The sequence below is a fragment of the Fulmarus glacialis genome, unplaced genomic scaffold (assembly GCF_000690835.1).
Source record: "Fulmarus glacialis isolate BGI_N327 unplaced genomic scaffold, ASM69083v1 scaffold12714, whole genome shotgun sequence".
NCBI lineage: Eukaryota > Metazoa > Chordata > Aves > Procellariiformes > Procellariidae > Fulmarus > Fulmarus glacialis.
Window position 1 is genome coordinate 165009 of NW_009208984.1, and position 9849 is coordinate 174857.

Genomic DNA, 9849 nt, shown 5'->3' on the forward strand with positions numbered 1-9849 from the left:
GGGGTGCAGGGAGGAGGAAGAATAAAGTCAGCTGTCTTTTGCAATCCCCTCCAATTCCTAAGCAGATTTAGAAGTTCACAATGTAGATTTATTATCCCAGAGGCTGTAATAATGTGAATCATAGAATCATGGAATAGTTTTGGTTGGAAGGGTCCTTTAAAGGTCACCTAGTCCAACCCCCCTGCTGTGGGCAGGGACATCTTCAACTAGATCAGGTTGCTCAGAGCCCCGTCCAACCTGACCTTGAATGTTCCCAGCGATGGGGCATCTACCACCTCTCTGGGCAACTGGTGTCTCACCACCCTCATTGTAAAAAATTTCTTCCTTATATCTAATCTAAATCTACCCTCTTTTAGTTTAAGACCATACCCCCTTGTCCTGTCGCAACAGGCCCTGCTAAAAAGTCTGCTGCCATCTTTCTTATAAGCCCCCTTTAAGTACTGAAAGGCCACAATAAGGTCTCCCCAAAGCCTTCTCTTCTCCAGGCTGAACAACCCCAGCTCTCTCAGCCTTTCTTCATAGGAGAGGTGTTCCATTCCCCTGATCATTTGCGTGGCCCTCCTCTGGACCCGCTCCAACAGGTCTATGTCTTTCTTGTGCTGAGGGTTCCAGCGCTGGACGCAGTCTTACATATGGGAAAAAAAACAAACCTCCCTTCTAATGGCCTCAAGCAAATAAAAGGTTCATCGTTGTGAGGACAAATGAGAAATAAGTGATAATTTTGGGGGAAGACAGGAACTCTGAAGGGAACATCTACATGAGAAAGTAGCGAGTTAAAAGCATAGGGTTGAAGGAGGCAGTAAGGATTATGAAAGGAAGAAGACACTGTCAAGAGGTTATACGAGCTCTTCAGAACCCACGCCTCTCAAGTTCTACTCCCAAGTAACTCAAGAGCTCACCTGGGTGCAAAAGTTTTAATATCTAACTAATCAACTACTAGAGATGTGTCTAAGACTACTGATACAAGTCTAATAGAAAATACTTCTTGAAGTCTCTCAGGTCCGCCATCACTGAATTTTTGTTTGGTCAAGGGAGAGAGATATGCAGTGCCCAAGATTTCCATGCTTCCATTCTCCTGGCTGATCAAATTGATCCCATCAGGAAGTCCTAACCTGCTAAGAACACACTAGCACCACAGATGAATAGGAATTGGCAGCATTTGCCATTCAGTAACCAACCACTGAAGTCAAAGGTCTACCTTTTCCACCCCGCCTCAAGCTCTTTTTACAGGCTTACAGCAGAGTTCGGAGAGAGCACTGTGTCCCCTTGGCTGACTTCCTTACCAGCAGCATCCTGAAAATTCCACTCATCTAACTCCTGTGATCAACACATTATAACTCCCTAACAAAAGCAATTTCCTGCTGTGGACCTTTTCTTAGTTGTTTATCTGCTTTACTGAGAGCTTCAAGATTACTACTCTTTATGTTCTTTACAGGATCATAAGTACTCAAAGCAGGATTCAATGAAACCAGCATTGCCAATGGCAGCTCCAGTCACTGCTTGACAATATTTTTGATGTAGCCCAGCTCATCAGCACTTACCTGCTCTGTCACTGAAGCAGATAAGAAGAACCTCATGAGACTCCCAGCTTCAAGGCAGAACCAACCTGTGCCATCTCTTAACAGGCAAAAATGAAGACCCTGCACAATTTCATAGACAGTCTTCTAGTAATTCACCATTTTTGGTCTTTCCAGCAATTCCAGGATCATGATTGCTACTCTACTTTTTTTCATACACTAAAGACAGTTGCATGGAAGATGAAGGTGAAACTTCTTTAGGAAGCAGCAACACCGGCAGAGACATGGAAGGGCCATACCTTGCCACTAGCATCTGTTCTATGTAATGGCAGAATCTGCTTTACTACAGCAGTAGGAGCTCAGAAGCGCAAGTCAACTACCCAGGACTTCCTTCCCAACTCTAACTTTCTCCTGCTGCACCTCACCACTTCCAGAAAACATGCCTATCAATTAGTTATACCAGCACCTACGGACAGGCAGAAGTTGTTAAAGAAGTCCCACATGCTTCCCTCTTTTGACAGAATCCTGCCAGCATGGTGAGAATGATCCAGGTAGAGTAGATACACGCAGAGCCTCGCAGCCTGCTCTTGAGTTAGCCCTACCCAAGGTAAGGTTATGTTCACTCCTGATTAGAAATAAAGCAAATTAATAGGAAAGCCATTAACTATAAATAGGTGGGTCTGTCACTTGTGAATTAAGAAATACACAGCTAAGAGAAACAAAAAGCATCCAATATACTTGGGAAAGCAAACAAATAGCTTATCAAAACAAAAAAAATATTCTCTACATACCACAATAATTTGATGGGAGCTAAAAAAATTGGGACAATGTAACAGTACGGCATACAGCTTTTCTAATTATGTTAAAATAACATCTGCAGATATTTAGCACTCCAAATATTTTGACATTAGGTGCTGAATAAAATTCTCCCTGTTCAGATTAAAAATGTCCAAAAAAATGAAACTACTCATTGATGCTGGAATGCAGTGTCAAAATCTTTGGAAATCTGACAGGGATTTTTTTTTTTTTTTTTTGACTATGTATCGAAAGAGAAGATGAACATTTAGAAATTGTTCAAGTAGTCACACAGCACTGATGCCAGAAAGCGCTCTCAGCAGGCTGCATATTCTTCCAACAGTGACCACACACTCCAGGAACTCTTCAGAAAATTTGATGAAGGGTGACACACATGTTATGCCTGAAGCCAGAGGTTGCTGAATGGTCAGCATGGTGATGGGAGTGGATAGGAATTGGGTGACGCATCACAGAGTAGTTTGGGAAACTTCTGGTGGACCTTCTGCCTTATATTGAAAAGGCCACCAAAAACACAAGCAGAAGAAGGTATAACATATGGAGGAGCAGGAAGCATATGCTAAGGAAGAAAATACCAGGGTAGATACTATCCAACACCTGTGTACTATAGGTACACAAACATCATTACTCAGAAAGCCGCTTTCATGCATCAAGGGTGATCAACATGTTTTGATGTTTTTTCATGAAATATTTTTGAAGGTAGGTTTACAGTTAGTTACCACATTTTACTACCTACTTACTAATTGCTTTACTAACTAGATAATTATAAGAAAATTCAGGTTGCACTTAATAGTCTATAACATGTATTCACATAATTCACTTACTGTATCTAATAAACATTAAACTTTGGAATGAGAAGATATTTTTAGAAGCAAGTTTGCTATGTGGAACCAAATGTTGGACTTTGAAACAAAGGTCTCAAAAAGAGAGCAAAGTCGCACTTCACTAAAGGAATTACTGAGCCAGTCTCTAGTAGGTAACTATATACATGCAAGGATCTGTGCTAGATCCAAACTTGAAAGGAAGGCACCTCAGTCTGCCGCACATTCGCAGCATAGAACTGCCCTGCTAACCAGAGAGCACCGAGATAACCACCTCTGGGAGAATTTCACTGTTCAAATGGAAGCTTCTGCTTTGATAATGACAGGAGTTGGACTTTGCTGAAGTGGGAAAACATCACTGTATTAGGATTTAGCAGCAATAGGAACAGATAGTGCAATGCCTCTCTTGACTCCCACTGCCTTCCCTTACATTTTCTCAGTTTCTAAGGGCAAGATGAAAAAAGCTCAGTGGCAGCAAAGAGCTCTGCTACTCGCTGTATGTGATACATAGACTTAACTCCCTTGCTTCCAAACGGTGGCTACGAGGAAGAGGGAGAAGCAAGAAGGAACCAAAGTACTTAACGAAAGGGAAAAACTCACACGAGCTCAACTCCTGAAGAGAACTATTGCGATATTATGGGAAATGTTACTCTATAATCTCCACATTATATTTTCGCATAGATTGACAGTTCTATGTTTAATGGTTCACAGGGGAGCAAACCAAGACCTGGAGAAGTGAGGTCCCATCAACACCACTTCGAATACCCTTCTTTCTAGAGCACTTTAATGGGCTTTCAAACGTTCAGGTATCTAGTTTTGATGTTCATTCTCATGGCCTCATCAAATTTTGTATCATAATTGCATTTGCTAGTTTAAGATTTTCCTGGCAGTGTTGTTCTGCATCTCTCCTCCTGAGACCAAGAAACTTTGTGAACCAGCAGTAAAAAAGGAGAGGGTTTTTGCACTCTATCATACCAAGAGGAAAGTCCTCATTTTCTTATACTGCTTTGAAAATTGTAAACACGTGGGAATCTAAGAGATCTGAAAAATATCAGGATGACATGATGCAAACAATAGTTATTAAAAGTAGATAAAAATATTCCAAGAACTGAAATAGCGGGGGGGTGGGGGGAAGTTCTCAAATTAAACTATTACTTGAACAAGGCTGCTCAAATTTCCTATCCGACTTGTACTCTTATGGAAAGAAAAAAAAAAAAAAAAAAAATGTACGCTTGGAATCACAATGGCATCGCTTTAGAGGTGCCGAGGTTACTCTTGGAGCTGCTTCTTGCCCAAACAGCTAAGCTGTCTACCATCAATCTGCTTCTGGGGTAGATAGGATACTGGCTACTGTCCCAAATTCAAGCAATACAAACAAACAAAAAAGAAATCTATGTTAGATTTTTAAAGTGAAATAAGACCTTGCCTAGCTGGAGAGCTCTAGGGCAGTGCTGAGCCCCTGAACTTGCTAGGGACACTTTTCCTCTCCCAAGAGATTGCACTTGCCTTTGAACTTTCAGCCGTATAGAAAAAAGGCTGAGTTGAAATGTCAGCATCATCTTGGATTCAAATCAATCAGCTTGATGCATGATTGCAATAGCTAAACCACTTCACCTCTGCACTGCCCTCGTCCATATGTTCTTTATATCAGCAGTCAGCAGACTGGGTGGCTCAGTGGATTCATTTCCTGTCCTAGGCTTGGGCTCCAGTTTAAATAAAACAAAAAACCCTGAAACTGGAAAATAAAAATTAGCATCTACTGACAGTTAAATTCACCAGACTTGTTTGCATCAAGTCTCTTTCTCTATCCAAGAAAGTTGCAAGAAACTCTTCAGGAAGCCCTGGTACAACTGGTGATTTTTAACTATCTACTAAACTAGCTGGTCTCAGTTCTACAAAAACAATAAAGGAATTAGAGATCTTTCAAATGTTGACATACCTTTGGGTGAGGGGAAAGCAATGAAGGGAAGCAGGGAGAGCCCCAATCAGTGTTGACTTATAAAAGGAAACAGATTGGAAGCAGCCATCCCCACCTCAATAAATTAATAGCCCACTGAGCAGCAAAATCTCCACCCACTTCTAGAGCTGGGCTTCCTCCAGACGATGCTGCTCTTCATCAGCTACAATGCAAGAGTTAAATTCCCAAGATAATTTAAATCTAAACAATGTGCAGCCTTCAGCATTAATGTAGGTGCCTGCCAGCTGGTGACAGTCAAGTGGTTACTTTCTCAAGATAGACTTATTAGCTAAGGGTCAAGACACTCTGTAATAATAGAATTGCATTTAACAGCTTGCTCTGTCAGAGCACAGTATGTTACTGTGGACGGGGAGTTTCTCATTGAAGGTGTGTTACAGCAAGCCGGTCTCATCAGGAGTCTGTCATACTTTGGGGCTAGACATCCACGCTGGACTGTTCGCTTTGCAAAAGAAAATTTGACCTGCCATTTGGGAGATAACAAGAAAGTATGCATGTCGGAAATAGCTGCACTGCAGCCTTTGAATGATTTCAAGTTCTTTGACTTGGTTTCCTTGGTTCACCCTCCCACCATCCTATCTTTCCTCATAAAATGCTAAAAAAAAAAAATTAAAAAAGGGCAAGGAAGGCCTCATACAAGGACAGCTAGTAAAAATAATCCATCCTCCAGATAGGCTACAGTGGCTCCCCCAAAGACACTGTTCCAGAACAGCACAAAAAAGGAGCAAGTATCAATCCTGCTCACTGAGGATTAAAGAAGGAATCAATAGATAGGATCTCTCAAGTCTCAAGATGCAAAAAACACCATCAGTCTGAAGAAGGGACCCCGCAGCCATGCCCATGCACACACAACTCCCAAAACTGCTCCGTGTGCTTGATCAATCCATTATCTCTTGGCTTAGTCTGTTCTGCTCATGAAAATGCAACCTTATTATTCCAGGGCCCATTGAAACTTTTTACTTCAGTCTCTGGAAACAGGAGACATCTTGAAGTGGAAGCTCAGAGCCATTGCAGTTGCCATTCTGCTGACACATTGTGCTGATTTTGGCTGGGATAGGGTTAATTTTCTTCATAGTACCTAGTATGGCTCTGTGTTGGGATTTGTGCTGAAAGCAGTGTTGATAATACAGGGATGTTTTCGTTATTGCTGAGCAGTGCTTACACAGAGCCAAGGTGTTTTTTGCTTCTCACACCACCCTGCCAGCGATGAGGCTGGGGGTGCACAAGAAGTTGGGAGGGGACACAGCCAGGACAGCTGACCCCAACTGACCAAAGGGATACTCCACACCATATAAAGTCATGCTCAGCACATAAAGCTGGGGGAAGAAGAAGGAAGGGGGGACATTCAGAGCGATGGCGTTTGTCTTCCCAAGTAACCGTTACGCATGATGGAGCCCTGCGTTCCTGGAGATGGCTGAACACCTGCCTGCCGATGGGAAGTAGTGAATGGATTCCTTGTTTTACTTTGCTTGCATGTGCAGCTTTTGCTTTACCTATTAAACTGTCTTTATCTCAGCCCATGAGTTTTCTCACTTTTACTCTTCCGAGTCTCTCCCCCATCCCACCGGGAGGGAGTGAGCGAGCGGCTGGGGGCTGGGTGGGGCTTAGTTGCCAGCTGGGATTAAACCACAACACACATGGGGAACAATAGTGACTGTCAGAGAATCAGAGCATTTGCAACGCAGCAAGAAGGCAAGTTAAAAATAGTGCAGGTCCAATCTGCCTTCAATCATACCTACCTCACATCAACATCAAAAGCACCAGCTGCACATACAAATAAAATGAAATATTGACAAGAAATCTAACTAATACCAAAAAAAAGATGAAAGCATTTTGAGGTTCTACCCTGCTAATTTGCTGTGGCTTCATAACTGCACTGGTTTTTTGTTTTGTTTCAGTTTAGTTTTCTGTTTTCTTTTGTCTGCTGTTTCCAGGAAGGACCCACACAGATGTAAGCATCCTACCCTCTCAGAGGAACTGAATTTGTAGTAGGAAAGAGTACAGAAAGGAAAGAGTACAAAAGGCTTTATACCAGGTTGCCAAAAAGCCCTAAAAAACTTCTTTCAGCCTCTTTTACTTACAATTCCAAGTGACACTAACATTAAGAATTAACATAAGGAGCAAGTAAATACTTCAATTTTAAAATTGATGCCTCTGGACAGCTTGACAGCTAGCACACTGCTAGTATCAATACTGCTGCTAGAAATTAAGTGGCACAACCCTGCTGTACTAGAAAGGGGGCTTTTTTTTTGTTTTCATTTTCCTCCCTCTTTCAAGAACATGGGACTGTTGGTAGTGCCAGATGTTTTAAGGAGGGGAGAAAAAAAAAAGAAGGTAAAAAGAATCTCACACATGAAAGTGAGGGCTTGCTACTGGCTTTCTGCTCACACTCCGCAGACCGTATCCAAGCCCAAAAGAACAGTTCCACCTTGAAAACTGACTGCATAAAATTGTCACCTCGTTCCACAGACCTGCTCCTGTGAGATCGCTGCTGACTTTCTCAAACAAGCTTATGTTGGCTTTTTATTTCCACTGAACTCTGCTGAGACAGATCTGGCACTGCGGGAGGGAGCTGGATTCTCTCCTTTACACCAGCAGCACCGCTAAGCTGTAATTACTCACACCTGTCCAAACCTACAGGCACAAATGGGCTGCATACACAGGCTTCTCAGGTCCCCAGTCAGATCCTCAGCCAGGCTAAGCTGCAGCTACTTTAGAAATAACAGTTCTGCCACAATCCTTAGCATCCCTTTCCCCTGCAGTGACAGGTAAAAATCCAAGCTGCACACAGCAGCTTCTCTTTCCCAGGCTCACTTCTTTTAGCAGCATGCTAAAATGTAAAGCTCTCTCTTGCAGACTGCAATTTAGGGTAGCTTTGTCACTTTTTAAATTTTTCTTGAGCTTCTGGGAAGCTATTGTTTCCTCAGCAGCCTGAAGCGAGCTGCTGTCTGCAACCATCGTTCTTCGTGACTGTAACAGGACAACTTCCTAGTTAGAGATTTGCCCAAATTGTGTGATTAGCACCAAGATATTGCAGCACAAAGAAAATGAGGTGCAGCTACAAACAGCAGAGTCTTAGAGATGTTGGACACCCCCAATGACCCTTCACCAGCCAGCAGAGGCAGGCTGTGTTGACCTGATGCAAATGAACAGAAAACTCAAGGCTTAGTTTCTCTCACATTCATAAGCCATGAACACTCATGACAGATTCAGCAGATGCCTTGGTGCCTAAACCTGAAACTCGATGGAGAAGCAGGACTTGATTCAAAGCCACAGAAGCAACAGTTAAAGCAGAAAACATTAGGAAGGAAAATGCAAAACATGCCCTTTTTTGTCCATCATGATGAAAAAGCGACAAGACTTTCCTTTCTTCCAGCTCTGGAAAGAGCCCTGTGTTTTCCTCTGTGTGAAAGATCACATACCAAACCCAGAACTGTGTTTTTACATGCACTGTGCAACCTGAATGTTGCACCAATAAGTCAGGGAACAGGTGGGAATGGGAACCAAAGGTGCCTAATTTAATTCAAAGCTCTCTGGGAACACATATTATTTGTGTTCAGACCTTACAGGCATAACTCTTACAAGCAGCCATCCAGGGACCAGCTTTCATCAGCTACAGCAACGGATGGTGATGACAATGGGATGTGGAGAAGATAACACACTGACATGGAGAAAGTGCATTTTCTGAAGGACTGTGCAATGGGGACGCCAAGCATGAGCACATCTATAAACAGGTCATCCCTGAGTACCCATTTCTTCATTTCTTTCCCCATCCCTATTCAGGCTTCTTTGCAGGCATTCAGTATGGTCTGTTTTCCGAGACCACCTTTCAGAGCTTGTGTGTGAGCATTCAGATAATGATAGGGAGTGAAGAGAATAGGTGATTTGTTCCTGTGTTTCAGAGGCGTAGAGCAAATTAAGGAACAAAACCCAACTCAACCCAGCCAGTCCATCCACACATCCCCTTGCTGCTCTGTAAGGACAGATGCATTGCTGGATAACTTACCCTCTTCACAGTTGCTCCCCGTGAAGCCAGGACAGCACCTCCACTCCAGCGTGGTCACAGTTCGGTAGGACATTTTGTACGTGGGCCTGATGAGAGTCCTGTAACTAACACAAACAAGAAGTCAGTAGAATGCACTCACTTACTCAAGGGCAGGGTTGCTACTAATTCATAGCACATCTTCCTGCCTGGATATATCCCCAGAGCACTCAGCCACCCACAGGTGCAGAAAAAGACGACACACAAAATAACAGAGCAAGGGTTTACCACAGCGTGGATCTGATTTGACAACCCTCATTTTTCTCCTTAAGCCCTCATACTCTTCTAGCTCTTCCCCACACCACTCCCCCAAATAACACCAGTATGTTTTGTGGAGGTCTCATTGCTACCAAGTCATTGCACTTAGCAAAGATGATGACTCTTGTTTCCTTCATTCCACCTCCATGTGGATTTCTCTGACATTGAACAAAGGCGGGCATTAGCCTTTCCTCACTCAGTACTAACACAGTTTCCAAAACATTAATCTCACAAAAATTGCATAAATCTCTCTGGTGTCTTCCCTTCTCCCACCCCCACCACTCAGATCTGGAGTGTATCAACACATCAGCGTGACAAAGATCATCATGACACAACACTATATCAGTGATCTGCATGGAGGCTTTTTTTCATTTAGCTGACCTGTGCCTCAGTTTTCCCCATCTGAAATAGAATCATAGCATC

At 42.9% G+C, this 9849-nt stretch overlaps 1 protein-coding gene across 1 annotated transcript in view; it reads right to left on the reverse strand.

The window, feature by feature from the left end:
* The window catches only part of LOC104076008 (collagen alpha-1(XXVI) chain-like), a gene marked incomplete at its 5' end in the record, with an annotated part of 140909 nt that extends 131673 nt beyond the window's left edge, over nucleotides 1–9236 (reverse strand). Inside the window, one exon of the mRNA XM_009576704.1 lies at nucleotides 9133–9236. Coding sequence (XP_009574999.1) covers nucleotides 9133–9236 — 104 coding nt within the window. The remainder of the gene's footprint in view (nucleotides 1–9132) is intronic.
* Nucleotides 9237–9849: the final 613 nt, after the last annotated feature.